We start from the raw sequence: 23,914 nt of genomic DNA on the forward strand, positions 1-23,914 counted from the left end.
GTGTAGGGACAGAGAAACTTGGGTTGCACTATGTGCTACACTGGGGAAGAGGCAGGTGTAACACACAAACTTCCAGGCTCGTGAGACCTCATCAGACCTCCAACAGCACTGCCACTGACTTCCTTTCAAGACATGTCTGTGCCATCAGATATCCTGCTTCAGTCTGTGTTTACTACCAAGGAAGCTTATTACAAAGGCCTTTAAAATGAGTTTTCCAGCAGACAAGAACTTACTCTGCAACAAAAACCTCTCACATCTAGCTTAGAGCTAGCTAACATGGAGCAGACTGGGAAGGCACAGCCCATCAGGGTGACCCAGTGCCCAGGGTAGGTGAGCTTGTCAGCAGCCGGTGAAATCACACGCTGCTTCTTTCAGTGATACCTGGGCAGGGAAGGAGTTCTTCCACTCTGTCTCTCTCCTCTCCAGCATGACTGTAACTCACTTTGCAGTACTGTGGTGCTTTGTCACCCATGAACCAGATAAGAAGTTGAGGCCTGAGACAACTACTACAATTAATTATCCCTTTGTCTTAAAGGAGAAGTGACATCTGGGGAGAAGAGGCGTCAAGAGACATCCACCCCAGTGTAAGCAGGATTTTTTGAAATAGTCTACTTAAGAAATGAACATAACAAAAGCAAAATCCAATGTGCTGGACTGACACACACCTATACTGCTCCTTCTCCTATTTTAAGCTTTGATTACCAAGTTTTTAAGACGTGGCATTAAAAAACATAGAGTGAAAGAAATTCTGTAAAGAATCCTGGCATTGCCTGAACTGCCATGCTTGGAACTTAAAAAAGAAGACAACTTCAGTTGAGTCTGGTTCTGTCTGGGGATTCAGCTGTGCTCTGCCCAACTCCATCGAACCCTAATGCCCCTTCCAGAGGCAGGAGGAAATCAGTGAGTGAGCCTAGTAATCCCTCCATGGTATGACCCAGAAGTTAGGGCAGAGGTGTGAGAAGAGGCTGCTGCTTCGGGCGAGCAATTGCTTCCCTGTCGCAGTATAAAATTTTGGAAAATCAGCAATTACTGAATTCTTCCCAGTACTTACGGATAGCCTTAACAATATTAGGTCATAACTGTACATACCCGTACACATGATACACAAACTATCTTGTTTGATTGCTTTCTATACTGGGGGTTGTTTATGAAAAGGAAAAAAGAAATTAGATCTAGAACTAGAGTCGTTAAAAATGGGCATTTAAAGCAGCTCTGGAAAAGCTTTCATGCTGTATAACTACTCCAACAAAAACATGTTCTCTCAAAAATTAAGAAATAGACCTAGTTTAGTATTTCTATCTTGGAGACTGTTTTAAAGACTTCATTTTCTCTGATTTCTTCTTCCAGTGATTATTAAAACTGTAAAGATTATTTTTTTTTCTCAAGCTTCCCAAAATGTCTGTGGTAACATGGTTCTTGTATAAATCCACAGTCATCTCCGAAAGTATTCAAGCATAAAATGAAGCCACTTCTTTTATGATTGTGTGAGCTATAAATAAGGATGTTCCTCTAAAAATTGTTAAAAACAGTTGGCACAGGTACATTAAAACAACAGATTTGCAGTCAATTTCTAATGAAACAAATGTATCAAGCACAGATGTTTTGAGACACCAACATCCAATTTTTTTCCTGGCCAAAAATATACAGAAGATAAATATTGTCCCCGCCTGTTGGAATGCACATAAAGTTCTGTGTACTTCCTCCTGTTTACTGAGACAATGTTTCTGAATTCACTTTAATGGTGTAAACATTGCCCTAAGCAACTGGAAGATTATGTTTCAGGAACAACTACATTTGCAATATTGTGCAAGCAGTGGATTCTACGATACTTCTAACCTCTGTTTCCTTCATGCAACTGATGCAAACTTGCAGTGCAGAACTTGCCATTGCGTAGAAGTGCATATGTGCAAGTCAGCAATGAGGTAACTATAATAGCAGGACAGAAATGAATTCATTATAAGACATTCAAATGTTAAATTTAGGTTTACACTATATAACAACTTCAGTTAAAATGGTATCAGTAGTGACACCAATTTACCTCTGCTTAGGTCACGACAGCTCACTTGGAATAGTTTTCTGGACTTGTTGAAAGGAAAGTGAAGGACCCTCAAAATTTGCTGGGAGCAAAGACGACATTGTGACTTGAAACCTGAAGTTTGTATTTAATGTTGCCAATCCTAGTGACACTCTCTGAATCCCAGAATTAAAAATCTGGTCCGAAACCCAGCTCTGAATTTTGCACTCTGCAGCGAGCTTGTTACACTATGACATCAAGAAATCTGTTCAGAGGTAATAACAGCCCTAGTATTGAAATTGGATTAACCATGGCCCTCTGGCACTCTGCTTTGCCTAGACTTGTCTCTCTGGCTTGCTAAGAGGACTAGCTAGTTCCTGCCATGGCTACACCGTGTTTCCGTGTTTCCGGTGCTGCAGTGAGCTCAGCAAAGCAGGGACACTGACTGGGCAGATGGTCTTGGGAGCAGGGAGTTCTCCATGGTACAGACCCAGCCCAAGGACCAAGAGAATGAACATGTGCTGTCTGCTTTTCTGGGTGTTAATTCAATGATAGGGACAATTGCTTTGCTACTACCTTAAACTATTAAGCCTTAAAGGCATTACAAGAAATAAGCACTACTGGAGCCCTCCAGTTCCTACTGTGGTAGATTAGGGATGAGATGCAATGGTCAGAGCTCAGTATTACAGGTACTGCTGAGTCTGTTGTGACCCAACAGGGTGCTGCTTTCCAATGCAGTGAAACCAGCAGCTTCAAATGACAAATATAAATACTACCTAAAAAAATACATCTGTGTTAAAAGTGACAGATGATATAGATGGAGGTGAGGGAAATGGCCATGGATGAACCTGGAGAAGAGTTGGGTTTAAGTCTGCAGTTGTTTTTTAAAAGCAGATCATGCAGCCTTTTTTTCTCTGTAGCTGTGTATGTTCCTAGAGTGGGTGGTTCTGTGTAGATGTTTTTTTAAGGGAAGATGGAAACTGAGTAGATATCAAAGAGCATAAATAAAGCTAACATAGCAGCACTGGAGTGGTATGACTGGTGGATATGGCCCACAGGCCTCATGCAAAGTGATAAAGACAACACGTCACCAAGCAGGCAGAATTAACTTCTGGCTTAAAATCACTCCTATCAATTATTACCAATCCCATGATTCACAGCAAGGATAATAATCAAACCAGATTTAATCATATACTGGTTTACTTCCATTTTCCAGGGCACATCCACATGGTTTTTAGGACAGGAATCCTACCTAACTCTGCCCAGTTCCTACTTGGAACCTGTCTCCTCATCCAAAATGTTTAACACATCCATCGCAACTGGAACTCACCCAGTTGTGTTTCAGGTATACTGGTTGTGAAATTTGATCGAGTCAAAGTCTCCAAAGAGCATCAATATCAACAGAATGCCCTTGTCCCACAAACAGTAAGGAGTTTTCCCTTTTCTTGTCATTTGTCATGGTGTCGAGCACTGCTAGGAGAGCAGCAAAGCAACGGGACAACGGAGATTAGCACACTACCTGTTACAGTACAGAAGCCTGTGAAACCAGGAGTAAAAAAGAGAAGGGGAGGAGGGACGAGAGCCAAAGTTCAATTGCAAGTTGAACCATCTGGCTCCAGAGGATCGGCTGCGAAGAACTGAGAGGTTGTAGAAGGCTGGTTGGAATGGATGAGAAAAAACCATCAGAAATGGAAAACAAGCAGGTTCCTATGCACACTCCCATGTGACTTTGTTCTGTTACTCAGGAGTAAGAACAATTCTGTCTTACTCTGGATAATGACCCTGCCAATTACAAGGTCTGCATAGGCATCCCTTGGCTAGTTTGTCAAATAAGCACAAACTTACATGAAAGGGATTTTTCCACATGCGAGAGGAAATCCAGAGAAAAATGTGTGATCAGTTTTTGTATCATCTTCTCTTCCAGAAATCTTCCAGGCATTGACAGAATAGTTAAAATGACTAAAAAAAAAAAAAAAAAAACCCCAAAAAAAGGAAGCCAAAACCCCCCAAACCAAACAGCCAACCTTTGCTCAAGAGCAGGTACTGCAGTTACTCTCTTCCACCAGCGTGGAAGCAATGCTAGAGCACAAAATGCCACTTGAAATGATGGGAGATTTTACAAGGCTAAACTACCACAGAAAGTGTGTTGTTCTGGTCTTGCATGCAAAGAGTCAAACAGCGTTTGAATTACTGCAGCTCCGACTGTTTCTGAGGTTTTTCTAGAATACAGTCCACTATGCTTATATTTGATTATCACCTGATAAATACAGTAGTAGCCTGGGGACACGTTAATTTTCTGAATTCCTGTGATGGTGTTCTGATGATAGTCACTGCTTGCTCCCTGAAAGAGCACACAACCAGGGCATGATACAGCAATTGCCTTCTCACGGGAAACCAGAGAAGGAATGGCCATAACAAGAGCACACTGGAGTATCTCCCCTGCTTTCGGCTGGGATAGAGTTAATTTTCTTCGCAGTAGCTGGTATAGTGCTGTGTTTGGGATTTAGGATGAGAAGAATGTTGATAACACACTGATGGGTTTAGTTGTTGCCAAGCAGTCAAGGACTTTTCAGCATCTCATACTGGCCTGCCAACAAGGAGGCGGGGGGGTGCACAAGAAGTTGGGAGGGGACACAGCCGAAAAGCTGACCCAGACTAGCCAAAGGGATATTCCATACTGTATGATGTCATGTTCAGTATATAAACTAGGGGGGAAGCTGGCCGGGGGCGGGGGGGGGCACTGCTTGGGAAGTGGCTGGGCATCAGCTGGCAGGTGGTGAGCAATTGCATTGTGCATCATTTGGTTTGTATATTCTTTTGTCATCATCCCCATCATCCCCATCATTATTATTATCCCTTCATTTTCTGTCCTATTAAATTGTCTTTATCTGAACCTATGAATTTTACTTTTTTCCCCTGATTCTCTCCCTGATCTCACTGTCGGGGGGGGGGTGAGCAAATGGCTGTGTGGTCATTCTAGATGCCTGCCCAGTTAAACCGCAACAGTATCTTTTTTTCAAGCTGAGTTTTATATCTGTTTATTAGGTTCTTAAAATTTCCAGATATAATTACTCTTAAACATGGTATTTTTGGTCTAAGTAGATTTGTACTAGTAGAAGGGAAAAGAAGCTGTAGGTCTCTGAGAGATAAATGTACCCATTGTACTAGATTCACACACAGAGGCTTTTTTTCTCCTTTCCAACCTCATTGTCCTACGAGGACTTTTAAATTAACAGCCCTGGGATTGTAACTTACAGAGCCCGAAGCCATTGGGCAAAAGAAAAATGAGTATTGACTCCGCTTTCACCTGCCAAACAGACAATGAGAAATTTGCAAGTCAACAAGTGTCATTATTTCCATTCAGATGAGTACGGCATTGTTTAATGAGCAAGAATTCACTATAATCCTGTCCTCCCCCAAAGAGTAGGCCACCTTTTACAACCTTTAGGCAAAGAAATAAACTTTAATTAACTCTGTAATGAATTAATGGGAGATAAATGGGATAAATGAATTAATTTATCTCCATGAGGCCTGACCTGCTGCAGGACTGTCAACCAGGAACTTAAAGCAGCTTTGCATATCCCTATTTATGCACCTAAGCAAGCAGTCTAAATATAATGCAGAACTTAGGGAGCCTGTTTCTGAAAGAGATGATCCTTGTGCCCAAGAGCTCTGGGATTAATGTTGCCCAGTGTTTTCCAGTTTACAGGACTGGGTTTCCCAGTTCCCCAAGCCCAGCAAAACTGCTGACATAGTTGGCTGACACATTTCCAAGATCAGGTGGTGGAAAAATAGGTCATAGCAGCAGCAGCTACTTTAAAGACAAGCCAGGGAAATGTTTCCATCTCATTTATCTATTCCCTGGGTCAAAACATTAAATACTGCTAGCAATCAGAGAAGGTTTTTGTTTTCTCCTGTCCTCCTCTATGGTTTATATACTGTTCATTCAAACGATGGTGTTACACTACTTACCTCATGCCACAATCTGGGGCCCCTATAGCTTCCCTACCTTCCCTTCCCAAGGCTTTCTGGAAGGCTTCTCCTAGCATGAGGGGTGTGTACCGTCACCACACGTTGAACATGTTTACCACCTTGGCCCGTCAAGTATGGGACCTGCGCTTGATCCAAATCTGCTAGGCTTCTTAAGGTAGCAAGCCATCTATGACATAATGGAATGTCAACTTGGAGACAGCTTGTTCTCGCCTGATTGTGTTGGTCTCTCACCAACAGATCTATTACATCTTTACGTATGTACTTCTTAGACATATCAAAAGGATGGTAATTTTGTGGGCTGGGGGACTATAAGAAGCCAGGAATTAATTTAACCAGAAAACCAGTTCTATTAGTGTATTGTTTTTATAAGCACATCTTAGGCAGAACAACATTTCGATTTATTGTTTTGGTTAGAAAAGACTGCTTATTAATGCCAATTTTGCTTTAAGGCTTTGAATTAAAAACAAATCACTCATTTTTTCCTCTTTCTAATCCTTGAAGTTTCAAGATGCAAGTGGCTTGTAAGAGACCATTCCAAACCCAAAAACAGTTTGAGGAATAACATATAACAAAGTTTCTTGCAGACAACTTTTTTTTACTGCGGGCAGCTGCTGCAGAAATTAACTCTAAGTCTTGCTTCCATACAGAAGACTGAAATTTAACTTTGAGCTGAAACTTAAAGACTTGTTCTCTTATAACTTTCAAGGATGGTTGCATTTTATAATAGCACACCAAAAGAGAATCTGTTCACGAACAAATTTTGCAACAGAGAATTGAAAACAGAATTCAAAATACCCATTTAATATCAAAGAAGAGAATATGTTCCAAAATGGCAATAGCAAAGATGGCTTTAGTAGCATAAATAGGGCCATAATGATACCCACACTTCTACAATCAACACTATCCAAAGAGAAATTCAGAAAAAAATTGAAATCTGTGCATTCACTTAAGAAAATATATATATTTTATACATATATATAATGTATATTACATACATTCTCTCTTGGTGCTACTGGTAGAGAGGCAGGATATTCTGACTGCATGTCCTGAAAGCCAGGCTGAAAATTCTCTTGGGTCAGTGAAATAATTTTGTGCGGCTCATAAAAAAAATCCCGTTAACATAAATTTGTACCTGAATGTTGGGATTCTGCCCATTGATATCTGCTTTTGACAGGTCAGGGAAGTTTGGGAGATCCAGGAGGAAAGATCTGGGTCCATCTCTTTGCAAGGACGTGTGCCCGTTTTCCTGTCTGAATCGCTGCTTAGGGAACGGCCGGTGGGCAGCCTGGAGATCAGGGTATTCTCGTCTGTCCTCAGGGTTCAGGGTGAAGCTGTCTGCCGGAGAACGGTCATCTGCAGTAAGCGTGTTCTGGGGAGAAAAAAACAAGGCACTATAACAACAACTGAGAGAGCGTGCAGTCCTGCCAGTGGCCCAACCATGGCTGCAGAGTGCGTACAGAAAACCTTATAGCACACAGATCCATGGCTCGTTACTGAAACACACAAGATTTATGACCGGTATTTTCTAGGGTGCTCATGAGTTTGGCTCCTGACTTTCACTGAAATATACTTAGTTACAGCAGAGCAAATCTGTAACTATCTGACACAAGATAAAACTGAGTCAGTCTCGAGTGCTTAGCTCTTTCATGTTCCTGTAACATTCCAGCCTTGCGGTGAACACCTACACACTGACACAAGCATCTAACTTCAAGCAAATCTGGAACCAGGAAGCTCTGAAACAGTCCCTGGAAAATCAAATGATATCACATTAAACCTGTCCCTAAAATGGTGAAGGATATCTTTATTACGATCATTTTAGTTTGCTTTGTTCCAAAGTGGAGCAAAACCACTGACTGCCAAGTGCACGTTGAAGTTTATGGTATTAAAAGATCCTACCGCTGAACTGGCAACCTCTCCCTCTCTCCTCGGTCTGCAATGACTTCCATCTCCTTGTCTGTGTTCCTCACCCAACTTCTCTGGTCTTGAACATCTGAACCTTCCTTCCTCTGGGATCTCATTTTCATGTTTGCCTAATGGTGGGATTGAATTTCACCAAGTTGTGGGTCAGCGGTTAATGCTTTTGTTATTGTTGCGCGTACTTTCGGGTTTTGTAGTATGTTACAGCAGGCTGCCTTCAAACCAGTAGCACTGCTGCCACTGCCTTTGACCTCACCAAGGAGAGAGATACATTTAGTATCAAAACACTCGCTCCCTGAGTTAGGACTGGCCTGGGGACTCGGGGAAAAAAAACAGCAGAGAAGTCAAATCTTATGGCTACAAAAAAATGCGTGGGGCAGATTCAACACAGGTTTTGCTTTTGACTCAGCTGAGAAATTTTAGGCTTGAGGTCTTCGTATGACTACCCAGGGAGCTTTTATTTTCAGTTCATAAAGAGACAGCAAGCATGGAGAGGGTAAATGTTAAAGACCTATCTTTTAAAACAAGCACAATTAAAGTGGAATGGCCACATGTGGCTCTGGCTCTACTGAGGCATATTTTTGCCAGCATTTCTGGTTAAACGCAATCTCCATCCAGCTCCCCTGGCTCAAATTAAGCTAGCATACCTTTTGTTAAGCTCTCAGAGAGATAACAGTTCCAATGCCTTTTCTTTTATTTTGTGTTTATTTGCCTAGAAGGTTCTAAATTGATCTTTGAAGAAATTTTACAATATAATCTGTGCACATTACAGGAAAATATTCAATGAGTTAAATAAACCAAGATTTAAGAGTTAATCTGGGACTAGGTGAAATTGTCTCAAGCAAAAACTAAGGTGGTTCTCCTCTCTCCTCCTCGCTGCACTGCTCTTTACATTTGTAAAGAGCAAAATCAGATTTAGCAGAATTAATGTCGTCTTGGTATTTTCACAATCAGAATGATTACACTTTGAAAGTGCCAAAAGGGTACTTTTATACATCTATCTACAGCACAGATGCAGAAAGTTCATTCTGAATTAGTGTATGTGTGCAGTGCTAAAAATGCATCTGCTCCTGACAGTCTGTATTGCTTGAAGGCTAAACCAAGAAAGCTTCTCTTTGCAGAAGACCAGGCAGGACCTTCAGATGCCTTTGGTGGGCCACCCACCCTTTAACACACTCCTTAGTCAATATAAAGTAGAAAGCAAATCACACAGTGGCAAGCTCTGGGAAACAAAATTGAGGGCCACTTAGTTAACTTTAGGTTCCTTACCCATATGCTACTGCTTTAACTTAACACGGAATTTAACTGCAAATATCTTGGCACATGAGGATTAAATGGCTTCTCAGTTATGTCTGACTAACAACAAGGTGGAATTGTGCTGTTATTAAATTACTTCAGACCAGAACAAAAAAAAAAAAAAAAAAAAGTGGTATTTAACTACTTTTTTCCTGGGGTATCATGCCCATGATCTTATCTTTATTAAAAATAAAGTGAGATTTTTATTAAAAAATAATATTCTCACATACAATTTCATACTTTCCCTATCTGCTTTCCACTTCAGGAGCGTCTTGATTCTCCATGTTAGCACACCAGACAGCTAGAGCTGGCCAAGGACTTTAGAGACCTATGTTTAAGTCTCTGATAAGACTCGCTGTGCGATCTTGGCAGGTCGTGGTCTGTCTGTGCCTTGGTGAGGATAAGAGCACTTCCCTTCCTCACTGTGATGTTTGCGGGAAGCTCAGCAACTACAATAATAAGAGCTATATAAAAAGTTTTTAATAGTGTCAGACAGATGGAATATCACATGGAGTTAGTTAGAAAATTGTCATGGTGAAGTAATGACATCAGGCTGATCGGGCCCACTACCAAGCTGCTTGGGGCAGGGACTGTCATTAATTACAGACTGAATGAGTTGGGGTTGTTTAATGATAAAAAGAAGAAAGGGGGGGACACGAACGACATGAGAACTGCCCTATACCAAAGGCTGCTGCAGTGAGGAAGGGGATGGACTGCACTGCATGTTCAGGCTGGACATGACCAGAAGACGCTGGTTCAATGTTAGGTACGCATTTCTAATGGCAGGGTTGACTAACGCCTGGCAGGAATGTCACAGGTTAAACTGTCCTCTGCCTAAAAGCAATGTTAGCTCTTGCAGTGCTTTTCCCACTGGGACGAGCCCGCACTATGCCTCCTTGGGGTTTCGGTGTCATACTGCAACACGAGCAAACAGAACCGCTCAATATGCATGATCATTTCTGTTATCTGATCATAGGACTGTGAGCAAAAGACCATTTGTTTCCACTTACTAAAATGAATAGAATGCCCATTTTTTTAGGCAGATAATTCTTGGTGTGGTGTCTAAGCTGATTTGCAGTATTATTAAAAATGTATATTTCTGGTAAAAAGCTTAATAAAAAGTGAGCTTGAACTGCACGTGAAGAGACTATGGGCTGACTCTGTTCTACTGCCTTAAGTCAAGCAAAGGATCTTCCAAGGGCAATCTAGCAGGGAAAAGTGTGTCCTTTCTGCAATGCCAGCATCCTTTCTGAAGAAAACAGGGTTTGTGATCCAAAGCTAGTAGATAATTTTATTTTTTTTTGGGGGGGGGTGGGAGTATTCCTCTCATTTCTACGTTATTTCGCATGTTTATACTTCACACTATTTATTTTTAGGTGTACACAATTTGTATGCCCGATTGCTTTTGGGAAAGCAGTGTTGCTTGCCTTCCTTTTAAATCTGTGTCACTTCATTCTGAACCAGTGACTCAGTTTCTCTGAAGTTATGACATTTCCAATTCAGGCACATTGGCTTCTTACTCAAGTGATGCATCTGCTCTAAATATTTTAAGATAAATCACTTTTTTCCCCCCATTCATTTAACAGGATTATTCACAACTTTTAAACTTTCCATTAAGATGATTTTTTAAGGGGTTACTCATGCTTGCTGTCAGCTACAGTTCTGCTGCCCCACGGGATCAGGTATTTATAGAAGTTCCTAATAGAAAAACAGCTTAGGATTTCTGAGTGTTCTAAGTGTGGACAGTATATAAGGGCAGGCACACATTATTCACAGCTGCATGACAAGGGAATGAAATAAACCCTAGCAAGAGAGAATCTGCCACATTGGTTGTAATACAGACTGGCACAGCTTGCCGCTCCCATCACTGAAAAAATTCAGTACCCATCAGTGTCTTTGTGGCCATCTATAAACCAAGGAGGAAGAGCAATTTGCAGGGCTTTTGTGAGGGTAACTTTAAATGTTGGTGCTCCAGGTGGGACCTGCACCGTGGCAAGGTTTTAGACACCAAGAGATAACCCTGCATGCAGGAAAAATTTCCTATCCGCTAATGCAGTTTAACTTTTCAATAATCAAATGGGTATTTTAATTCCCGCCTCTGCCTCTGTCACGTTAGACATTAGCTGCAGGGAAGCGTACCATTTCTCTTTCCCATGGAGAAGTTAAACAGAAATGGGAACTTGTCAAAATACCAAACTAGGGAAAAAGGGAATTTCTCTGCATTTTTAGCAGGTGAGGAATCCATCTCCCTCCTCTCTTCCTTATTTTGATCCCATTTCCAGTTTTGGAAAAACAACCAAGACAGAGAATAAGTGAGGAATGACTGGCACTACAGAAAATATTCTGGAGCAGCTGCTCTTTCTCTGTCCTCCGTCCTTCCTACCTTCCTTCATTCCCTCCCCACTTGCCAAACTAAGGGCACATTTGCAAGCACTGCTAATTACGGAGTTGAAAGAATTTGGGAAAACTGATGCAAGCTTTATCCCTAACAGCTCCCAGACAGCAAGGGAATCTGTTACTAAATCCCTGCTGCAGCTACACTGCTTTTTTATTTCTCGTATACCCCTTTGAAATATCTTGTAAAATGATCTTGACAAGAGGTCTTGAATTGAAAACCGACAGTCTGTCAATGCACTTTCATGATGCACCTGTACAGCATCTTCAACCACCAGGAACAAGGAACGTTCATTTATTAGGAAACTTCACAGACGCTATAAAAGATTATATTGCTATCAGAGACAAAATGAGGCCTGGGGCCTTCACAGAAAACCATTATAGCCATTAGGACTGGTTTCATTTCCCACCTGCCTAAACAGATTGTTTTCATTTTGGAGGTTGTCGTGTGTTTCCAGGTTAGTGCTAAATGATCACTTTAAAATTAACCAGTCTGGGGAGGCTGAGTAACACACCGGGATACTACACGAGACTTTCACCTCTGCAGATCCAAGATCTGTAATGAACTTGGGTGATCTAATTCCTGGGGTTTATTTATTCTTTTGTCTGTCATGAGTATAAGCAGCACAGGACCTAGCAGGAAGAGGTACGAGGACAGTGTTAGATAAGCAGACAGTGAAGTTAACAGCTGAAAAGCATTATCAGAGATACAGAGAGAAAAATTTCTTTTATGATTAATGCCACATACAGTCCAGGCAGTCAGAAAACCTTTGTTCTGTTCTTAGTTCTGTCTTGGCTTTCTCATTTAACAGGCAAATCTCTTGGGTTCATATTTAATTTCTGTGTGACCAGCTGAAAGCAGGCGACGGTATGAGCCTCACAGCTCTGGTTTGCTCCAAGGAGTCACTCATGGTTCCTGTCTCTGGAAGAAGTCAGACCAGAGGGGTGTCACCTGAACCACTCAGCTACTGAGACACTCTCTTTTTTTTTTCTTAAAATGTGCTTGTCCTTCATGTTCACATATATCATGAAGTGAAAGGCCTGACTTGTCTTTAGAAAGCTGCACAAATTAATTGTTGCAATAATAATAATCACTGCTCATCAACATTTAAAATGGACTACATTGGCTTGCATGTACACAATTGTTTTCACTAAGGAGCTCCAAAATATAGCATCTGCTTTAAGCATTGTGTAAATAGAAGATGAATCACTGATTACAGTTGGTGGTAATAATAATAATAATAATAATAAGTTCTGTTTATCAGGGTCTATTTTTTAAAAATAAAATTAGTAAAATAGCATTGTATTCAGTTCTAACTTGCACATCTGCACGTGTGACCAAGTGGCTATGCAAAGACCAAAGCCAGTCATCCCACAGGGTATTGCTATGGGGCTTCAGGGGCTGTACGGCTCTTGAAGTGATTTTATTTCTGTGGAGAACACGATGGAGCTGCAAATACTGTTGCAATTAGTAGAGCAGAAATTCAGAGTAGATATGTCGATCTGCCATCACTGTTGGCGCAGAGGTCTTCTGTAGACAGCTTAGATGTTGGGTGCCAGTGGCAGCAGTTAGGCAGTGAGGTGCTTGGGATGCCCAAGCATATACCCAGCCCCCCACAGCTGGTTTTTGCCCTATGCTGAAATCGCTCTCAGGAGCTGCCTACAGTAGAAGCAGAATCTCAAAGCATCTGGGCACATTTATCTCAGAATCAGAGCTTTTGAATTTTAGGGGGTGTACACTAAAAACTTCTAGCCCTAAGAACTACACAGAAAATCTTGAGAACTTAGCCAGGACTTACGTTACGACTGCAGAGATCCTAGGGTGGTAGCATTGAGGCCCCCTTTACATTTAAGGTCTAGTAAGTCCCACACTACTCTTTCAAGGCACACAGCCAACACTACGACAGGGCCCTCCACAGTGGAGGAAAAGGTTGCTGCCTTGTTGAACCATCTGAACTGATACTGATTGTGAGTGCTGGAGCAGCCCCACCACTGCTCCTCCCCTACTGAGCCTGTTTATTCACTTGCAGTCGTCAAGCTTTGGTCCATCCTTCGTTCAGTCTCGGGTTGGGAGTTTCTCTCACCAACCTCCCTGGTCCTCATCTGAACAATATTTTTTCCTCAAAGCTTAAAGAGAAAACCAACCATATTATACCCAGATCTGGCAACCTTTTGCTACATGTTGTGGAAACATATTTCACAGCACAGCTATTTTTTTATGCTCTGTTGTTTGCTTGTATTTAATGTTTTCCTTCAGCTGGAAAATACAAACAGTATAGTTCAGCTTGGAGGTGAAGAACTGCCAGTTCGTATAAACACTTTGATAATAAAAAGGACTTGGTGGTGATTGCAGCTCAATGTCTGCTGGAAAAAAACAGAGGCCCTTTAGCTAATTTTCTAACATGCTACACACTGGTGCTTTGTTCTTCAGCAGATATTCAAACATCCATGGGACGGCCAAGCACACAGAATTAAAACTGTGTAGGGCTTTGACAGATGTTCAGTGCCAAGTTTTGCTTGTAGTTAACACATATTTTCAGTTGCCTAAGCTGGTGGTAAACATTTAGTTGTTCTTCACAACTCTGAAGAGCTTCCCTGTAATCACTGCCTGGCTGGAGCTCTCCATATAGGATGCATTGATTTAGTGGTTGAACAGGCAAACGTACAACTGAAGAATAGCCCAACAATTCCTTGCCAATAATCTGTGGTGCCAAACTGCAAATCCTTTGAAAGTTCCAATTCTTTTCAGGCTTTATAAAATACTTGCATAAAGTCAGTAGTATAATAAAGCTTTAAATAGAATCCGTTTATACTATGGCTAAATTTAATCAAACAAGCCCAATCTCACCCATCATTTGACATCTGCATCATAATTTACACATAGGGTTCCAACAGAATCTGCCTTAAGCTGCAATCAAACCCACAAAAGCAAAAGGAAATCCAGACTATTAAAACTTTTTGTACTCCACTTTTTGGTCAGGCTTTGCAGACCAGCACACACAAAGTCAGTGTAAATGAAAGAGAACAAACATACGTCCGAAATTATTTTCATAGGTTTTAAACTAGGTCCTTTTGCAAGTTTATTCCACTAAATCACTACAGCTAGGATTTCACTAGGTGAACCGGCTTTAATAAATGAAGTTTTCATCTCTCCCTAGCCAAAAGAGTAACCTTACTTGAAAGCTTTTCAATTTCCAAAGTTGCCTTCAGCTGTTAGTTTCCAAGAAACAGCTATTCCCAGCCTCTGTGTCTCCCTCTCATATGCCACTGAATATCCACCCTATGCTTTCCAAAGTGTCTATGACTCTGGCTGTGTTAGCTGGCAGATGTTTTTAGAGACTAGAAAGTGTTTAGTCCCTGTAGACTAAAAGTTACATGATGACTTCATCACATAAGCAAAAACTAATAACGGGAAAGCAAGAAAGCAGACAAGTGTTATATTCCAAAAACATGGTGTTTCCTGTGCTTCTGGCAATACTACTTCTGTGCCTGAAAAAAGGCAAATCACTTGATTCTTGATGCTCAAAACATACACACCATCGAATCACTACGAGATAATTTACTTGACCCTCCCTTAGCTGCCTTCCCCACCAATACTCGTGTTTCTTTTGATGGAAGTTAGAGGGTGAAGGCAGAGGAAAGGCAGTGCTTGTTTACATTCAATATCTATGCACCAACTACGCCTCACAACACTCTCTGGAAGGGGTTGTTACTATACCCAGGAGTTCACAGTAAAACAGCAGCAGAAATCTGAGTGGCTGCCTCAGGACCACGCACCTCTGCTCCTGCAGCAAAGTATTCTTTCAAGCCTGAGTGTACAGTTTTACCCTCTCTGTTTAGAAAACTTTGGAGACTGATACATGAGCAACTGGAAGTCATTAGCATAAATGGCATCTGTACACGCAATAACTGTCTTATTTTTGTATCAAGACATCAGCAGTGGACATCATGCCCTCTCTCTACATCTCCGTGAACTGCCCTAATGACAGAAGAAGAGAAAGAAACAAGAGGAAGGAGATACACAAGAGAAAGGCCTCCCTCCAGTGACATTATGGGGAAGAAGAGCAAGCAAGTAAATACACAGTACACTGTGACAAGACAATGTGAAGACCCTTTGCCGTTTAAGAGGGGAGAGAGAAAGGATTTGCCCTGGAGAGAAGTGTGGGCCTTTTGCATTATGCATTCTATGCATGTATATATAAATTTTCTTAGAACAGTAAGGGAGGGGGGCTATTTCCTAGAGCTGATTAAAGAAGCATGACTCGATTTTCAATTTCAAACGACTCGGGGGGCATTCCAATCGACTGCAGACAGGAAATGAATACCATACATGCACTGAACAAGGCAGATGGTTTTGAATCTGACACTTACGTGAAAAGAAAATATCTTCATTTCTGTCTCCCCTCTGCCCCATGATCACTAGTTAGTTCTGAGCTATTTTTAGTATAAATGGTTTTATTTTTCAAACTTGTTGTAATCTTAGCATGTGCCTGAAGCCACCCAGACGCCACTGACAATAAACTGCAAGGAGCGGGCCAAATGCATCTTTAGATTAGTCCCAGCAGCCAGACACAGCAGCAAGGTAGAAGAGGAAAGATAAGCAGTTCAGGTTTGAGATATGCTAACCTCCTGTGCTGAGGAACAGAGACGGGACCCTAGCTGATATGCCAGATCCCAAGGAGGGAGAGCAGCTTCTGTACAAAGAGAGGTTCCAAAGCTATAGAGCAGACACGCTGCAGAGCAGGATGGAAGAGCATTTCCTGGTAGGCTGTGGCACAGAACTCACTCCCAGCTACTTAACTGTGCTAAAGAGATAAATATACATCTTTTTCACCTCATACGGCTCTTTCTTACAAGTAAACTTCAATAATTGTCATGGGAGTATTATAGGGTTTATAACCTGATTGCAATGTAATTGTGACTCCTTTTATCAATGGCAGCAGTGCATATGGGGGAATTGGCATATACAGCTCTTTTCCCCCACTTAGTCCATACGTGTACAAATACACGATTTCAGCTGCAAACTCCTCTTGTATTTTATTGTGGGAAGACTTCAATAGGATAAAAAAAAATCGGAGAGGTGGTATTAATCTGGCCCTTACTCTGATGTTATGCAAATAATTAGCTCCTTGTATTTTGATGTTAAGACTGCCATAGCTATATTCCTAAGAGCATGAAAAAATGATCCTCTTAGGATAGAGGCAGGAGAAGAAGAAAGAGGGATGGGTAGGTAAGAAAGGCAGCTCTGATGTACATGATTCAAAGCACCATGAATGCTAGATCAAAGAAGAGCAAGAATCAAAGTCACTGCCACTGAAGGATTTCAGCAGCTTTTTCAGAGCTATTGATCCCTCAAGGGCAAACTCTTTTAAACACTAGGTGATGCCTCTAACTAGCCAGAACTCCCACCTTATACTGGCTAAGCCTCACGTAGTTTGCTTTCATAGCTGGCGTACTAGGGAAAACAGAGACAGCTAAGACACTGCTGTATCTGGGCCTGATGAAGGAGATATACAGCAGAGCGCAGAAATAGCATGTCTGCATTTTCTGCACCAGATGTTGCCCTTTTAATGGCCATCATGGTAGATGCTAAATAAAAAAAGATATTCCTCACTGAAGAGCTGTGTGTTTGGTGATATCAAACCAATACTGTGGAGTACTTTGGCTGAGGACAGAATGCAGTCACCCTGGTGAGAGCCCTGGGCAGGGTTTGTTTGCTCAGCACTGACTTGCTGATAAATATAAAATCGACTCATATTTTGTTGTGGGATAAGACATCTAAGGAGTACTACAGCTCAGCCGGCAAGCGGTGACTTGTTCATCAGTTTGGACTCACAGGTCTAATCTGAACACCCAGAAGGCACAGGATCCAACCCTAAATCAAGTCCTGAACTGTCAAAAGCACTGCAGATGATTGGCATCTTTTGCCCACCCTTCCCTTCCTTGGGACAGGTGTCTTTGGAGTCTGGTAGAGAAGCTTCCAGGTGTTCTGCCTTGTTGGGACACTTCAGGATCATGCCCTAAGCAAGAGCCACTGAAATTGGGTGCAGTAAAGTAATTTCACCTAGTGCATCCCCAGATGGTCTCCTAAGAGCTGCCTTTGGGCTTCTGATACAGATCCACTTGCAGCAGGCTCATGGCTGCTGCCGTCGTCACGTCCCCGGGAACTCTGTTCATCCAGCCTTCCATATCTGCAGTGTTATGCACATGGCTACCACAGTGCATTACAGAGTATTCAGCCTTTTAAAAGCTCTGCTCACCATTCAAAGTCTATCTACTCCCACCAGCACTTAGTGCAAAACTTGGTACCTTACACATCTTCATGAAACAGATGACCCTTTTCCTTCTGCATGTTTTGATCAAGAGCTAGTGCTGCTACCACTTAAATGCATATCAAAAGCTCCAGGACTCTATCAGGCTAAATAGTTCATTTGAAACCTTTGGTACTACTGTTCCAGTACAAGACACAGGCATAATGTGTGTGGCTGCCCTAGGTTCCTTTTTAATATATATTTTCACAAATGTTAGACATATACTTATCAACCCCTTTATTCTTTCCTAAAAAAAGCTTGGACTCTAAAGCACAAGATGAGGAATAGATACTCTATTGGCCAGCTGCAGCAAGCCTTTCATAAATAACACGACAATTAACCCCTGTAAAGCAAAATGATACTCCAGAAGCTCTACCCTGAACTTACATCTGTTTTACTATTGTAGGAAGGAATAAGAAGATAGAAAAAGTTTAATGCTGAACACCTAAACAAACTCTGAATTAAGAAGAGATAGTAGCAGTAATGATGGATGAATTGTAAGGCACCTGCAAATGTTAAGATTGCTGCTCTCTTCTGCAGACCATTGAGCCTATACTGCAAACCTCCAATAGACATGGACTGTGCTCTATAAAAACCATGATGAATGCAGACTTGTTTTTATATTATGGAGGTCCTAATCCTCCTCCTCCTCTGCCTTTGCTCTATTGTTACAACATCAAAGACCAACTGCTGGCTGAGATACAGTCAATATGAAAAGGGCGACCAGCAAATTTACTGCTTGACTTCATTCCCTTTAAATGGAATAGGCACCATGGCCCTTTTTCAAAGTCCAATCACAGACATATATCTTTTTTATTGGACATCATGTACAATAAAGTGAAGCTGTAACTTGGAAAAAAAATAGAACACCTTAAAAAAATCCCATGAGGTGAACATTCCTTTATAAAAATATCACTGTGGTTACATGTTTTGAAAAACCCTAGGCACTCTGCAGTGCAAAAGGCATGGACTGGCTAGGTTATAGTTTAGCTAAGATGCATACCCATGCCTAATATCTAGATGTTTTTTAAAAAAAACCCAACTAATAAAAAGTGATATATTTAAGACAGAATGCCAGTGTCATTCAAATAAACTGAAATGGCAGCATTCATGTCACAAGAATCATTAACTGCTTTGTTATAGCCTGCTCTGTGCAGTGAACCTTTACAGATGACTTCAGCCCAGAGAATCTTAAAATCAGTGGCACAAAATGCCAATATATACACCACAACTTAAACAAGTCCAGCTTGATTACTGGGGTAATTTCAAGAGACATTTTCAGATGAGAGTCGTATCTGTAGACATTAAAGACGGGGGCAGTTTTATTGCTGTTGTGTTGATAAATAGATGCTAAATAATTTCTTGCCATGAAACTAAAGACTGTATAAGCAACTCATATGATGTAGGAGGTAAATATATTAGGGTGTTACAGAATCCACGATACTTCGTACTGGTTTTTATTTTTGAATAAACTATATGTCAATATCATTAGATGTTTTTGTTTTAAACTATTTAAACTATTAATCCTTTCTGTTTCTTTGGGAAAATTGTGCAAACAGACACTAGTAAATATCTGATTACTAATATTATATCTCAATCAAGTCCATATTGATTTTAAAATCCTGCACTGATATATGTGGCAGATAAAACCAAGCAAATTTATATTTTGTTACATCTATACTAATTTTTGTCAGCTGGTGCCTGTGGAGCATGGTTTCCTCACAGCAAAATCGGCTGCTGCTGGGTTACTTCTAAGGCAAGAAAGATGCCAAAGCTATGTGATTAATTTTTGAAGCACTAGCTTCAAAAAATAGCTGTCTTATTGCTAGGTCCTCTTCACTGCTCCTTCCGTTACATTATGCTCTCTTGTCAGTCTCCTCCTTTTTCCATCGCAGCCTACAGCGCAGTTCTTCTGGTGCAAGGACCTCACCTCCTACTCAGCCTTCCTGGACATGTACAAGAAAAAGTATTTCAATGATGGGTGGACTTGGCAGTGCTAGGTTAACTGTTGGACTCGATGATCTTAAAGGCCTTTTCCAACCTCAACGATCCTGTGATTCTATGACTGTTCAATTATTCAATACTTGAATGCTCAACTCAATGAGAATGCAAAGGCAAGACTCCTAAAGGAAGCTTTCTGGAAGTTAAACCTGGCCCATAAACAACACTGATTCAGTAACTGTTCCTTAGAAAGGGAAGAGTGCTCCTGCAAACAGTGGAGGAAAAAGATGGAGTATATTATTTGGGTGGTTTTTATAGATACTTACACAGTACTCGTAATGGTTTTGTCACAAGTACTGATATCAATGGCTGTGCAGGCAAAGAGGAACTTGTAATCTTTCTGAGGAAGAAGAGCTACTGTGGAACAAAACAGTCCAGGATTTTTCAGTGTATATGAAACTAGCAATGACACATAACGGATGGAAATGAATTCAGGCAATCTGAAGAAAGCCACACCCCAAAGCCCAGCTTGTCTTCATGGATAGAGGTCTAGATTATGTGTGTTATGTGCATATCGATTCTGTAGAAAAACTGAGCTGTGAAAGATTCAAATCCAAGAGAAACTTTGGCTGGGTCTGCAGGCAACACAGGTCATTGACTCGTCCTGTGGAGCAAGGTCAATTTAAACACACTAAGAATGTAGGTCCAGCATGGAGACATAAAAGCCAAGATACAGTAGAACTTCTCCTGCCTTTCAACGGACTGACTCCACCAAGAGTGGTGAGAGAAAGGTTTCATCTCTAATTTTCCTCCCTCATGTTTATGAGCACCTCTGTAAGATTAAAAGGACCCAAATAGCTAGTACTCTACAAGAGCTTAGAGGTGAACAACTCCAGGCCTGCCTTCATCCTGCTGACTGCTAAAAGGGAGAAATAATAAAAAAAAAAAATATGGCCCACTGCTATGAGTTCTCCGAGCACTGAAAAACAAGGGCAAAAGGATAAAGGAACTGCTTACCAGTACCGCCCACACCAGCTCCTCTGACCAAGTATTATACTGCCACACAACTGACCGCTGTGGCAAGCCATCACTTATTACAATAATAAGTTACATTTTACTTTGTTTTCTTTCTTTTTCTGGTATTTCAAATTGAAAGTACATGGAAATACCAACACTGGAAACATTCTGCTCTTACTGATGTATCAATGAGCTCACTACTCTACTTCTTGGAAATGTTATTCATCTCTATGCTTTGGACTATGAATTTAGCCTGGCATTTTCCATCTTCAAAACTTGTAAAATCAGTATCCTGGAGGCACAATGGTATTAAAGTGCAACAGTAATCACTGCATCATTTAATGCTTCCTTTTGCAACTTACTAAAGCACTTTGCATTTTTCTGCTCTAAGTTATCACTTCATTATTGGTTTGTGACAGTTCTTACAGCCTCCATTCAAGCCTGGAGACCTATTACGCTACACAAGCAACAGCACAGCACCGGCATCTCAACCTCAAAGAGCTTGGGTTGAGATTTAAAAAATAAAATAAATAAAAAATAAGTATCAGTGACCTAGTTCTGCTACCACTGAAAACTTATGCTTTAAAGAAGTTATCTTTTATGGAGACCATCATTCAGTGAATTCAGAGAGCTTTTAAGTAGTGCAGTCTTAAAGTGGACAGCAAGATAAGAATCATAACAAAAAGGCCAAACAAGCATTAAACACCACTGTGAACGGAACAAACAAACAACCCGGTACTACCACGTTTGTTTGCAATGCAGACTGGCAAAACACACAGAAGAGCAGAAAGCGACCAACTCACACAATTCAACCTGCCAAAGCTGCTACATCTTGTCTATCACTATACTTTAAGGTTATAAGCACAAAGTACATTGCTTCAATTTTTTAGTTTATGTTTGTCTTCACATATATTTGAAGTATGAGTGCATGTCAAGATTTTTAAACGATGACTCAGAAGAATGTAAGCATAAAAAAGTACGCCAAAATAACTTCCTACCATTACTTGCATTCTGTGCACTTTTACATACCAACGACTGGGTTTTCAGAAGTCGTGTCTACCTCTGTCACATATTATTTTATAAAGTTTTTCAAACATGATTAGTACCTTGATGTATTAGTTCGGCAGGTAAAGCTAGCATAGTCTGCATCATTATCAATACTACGGTCTTCTGCACTTTGTTTTCCGTAATGTCTTCAGATGCTGCAACACAAGACAGCCAGAGTTTTCACCTAATCAATAATTCTTTCATTGTTCCTTGTTTTCTTTGAAGATGTTTTCCACCATTTTTGAACAATAAGGAATTGATTATTAATATACAAATGCAGTAGATATGAGTAGAGACAAAAGAACAACTGCTGAATTCAAAACATGGTCCCCATTTTACATTCAATGTAATCTGGATTGGTTAAACAGATGTCTACCCAGCAAAAGAATTCCACAGCACAGCAAGGTGTCGAAAAGCTTAGTACGCTGTGTACTAGGGCTGGGTTACCTATTAGCAGGTCGTAACACGTATGTTAAAATCACAGGGGAGTACACAGTGACCAGCTCCAGACAGTAAAATGGTGATGAAATTGTTGGGGTCATAAAGACCAACAGCAGAGCTTCAACTCTAGGCCTCCTGGTTTTGTGGACAGCTGGCATTAAGAAAGGACAGAGCGGGGAATTGTGACTGAACCCAAGAGCTGACAGCTGAAGCTGGAGGAGCGAAGGAGAGATTTTTGTGTTAATCAGCTAACAGTGAGGGGTCAGTAGCAGCGTGGTTGTACTGCTGTTACACTGCTGTTACAGTTGCGATGGACCAGACCTGTTCTTCCTGTGTAGAACAAACTTCTCTTTACATGATCAATGAAGACTGCAAAATAAAAGCTACTCCAGAACAAGCGTTGATTGTCCAAGTTAGATGAACCAACATGAGAAGCACCAACCCAGGTCCTTCCAGGATCTCTATGTACCCACACGTTGTCTCTCTACTCTCATTGTCACTGCAGGTGATCATTACAGCTGTAGATCTTCTCAGGAACCAGATTCAAACCTACCACTCCTTTCATGACCATGAGTCAGCTGCCTGCCCACCACAGGGCTCAGAACCTCATGTCAGCAGGCTTCCCTTCAACCATTCTCCCCCCACATACAGCCCCACAGGTAAGGATGGACTGAGAGAAGAGAAAGGCAAAAGCAGGAATGTCTCTGGGGCCCCTGCCCTGTATTAGTCACCGTGATTTATGTCTGGCTCCAGGCCCATGGTAATGGACAGAAAGCCACCATGATGGCCCAGAATGAATTTAGGATTACATACACTGTTTTTTCATACATATACCCCAATACTATAAAGAAAGAGCTGGAAAATTATCCTAACTCTTGCTCAAAACAGAATAAAGTTCACCAATAGACTCTTCTGTACAAGGCACCAGGAAAAAATTGCTCTGAGCTGTAGTTACAGAGACAAAATTGAGAGGCACCTTGTGATTTAATGCCAGGTATTTATCCGTAATTGTTAGCTGTTGAACTGAAGAGAAGTTCAGTCAAATACGCCTCATCCAAACATCTTGGTCAAATCTAATATAGGAAGTTACATTTGTATATCTGCCTAACATTGCTCCTTACAACCATAACTAAATATAACCTGGATTCCTGTTCGAAATTATTGCAGTAGTCTTAGATACTAAAAAGCTTACCACATCCCACCCTGAAGGTGTGGTAGCTCTTTTCCACCAGGGATGCTTTAGTTTGCTAGGAAATGAATCAAAGTGATATGTATGAAGAGAAGCTTAATTAATACTTTCTAGAGTTTTCCTGGAGCCAGCTTTGGAAAGGGGAAGAAACTCTCCCGGGAGCCACAGACAACAGCAAATGCTCCTCTGCTCAGAGCAGCAGTCTCACTTCTTCACCCTGTCTCCCGTTTTATCCTTTGCTTCCACGCATGCAGCAGCAGCACACGTAAAGCTAATCACCCTTCCTTCCCCCTAGATCCTGAAACAAGCCACAGCCCACTAGCAAAACCACTAAAGAGCACACATAATTCTCTC

General features: G+C 41.2%; 1 protein-coding gene across 2 annotated transcripts in view; it reads right to left on the reverse strand.

The window, feature by feature from the left end:
- ISM1 (isthmin 1) overlaps positions 1-23,914 on the reverse strand; it is a 43,430-nt gene that overhangs the window by 13,347 nt on the left and 6,169 nt on the right. For both annotated transcript variants that reach the window (XM_075749764.1, XM_075749763.1), the window contains exon 3: positions 7,140-7,376. In XM_075749764.1, coding sequence (XP_075605879.1) covers positions 7,140-7,376 — 237 coding nt within the window. The remainder of the gene's footprint in view (positions 1-7,139; positions 7,377-23,914) is intronic.

Source organism: Balearica regulorum, chromosome 3 (genome assembly GCF_011004875.1).
Source record: "Balearica regulorum gibbericeps isolate bBalReg1 chromosome 3, bBalReg1.pri, whole genome shotgun sequence".
Taxonomy (NCBI): Eukaryota; Metazoa; Chordata; class Aves; order Gruiformes; family Gruidae; genus Balearica; species Balearica regulorum.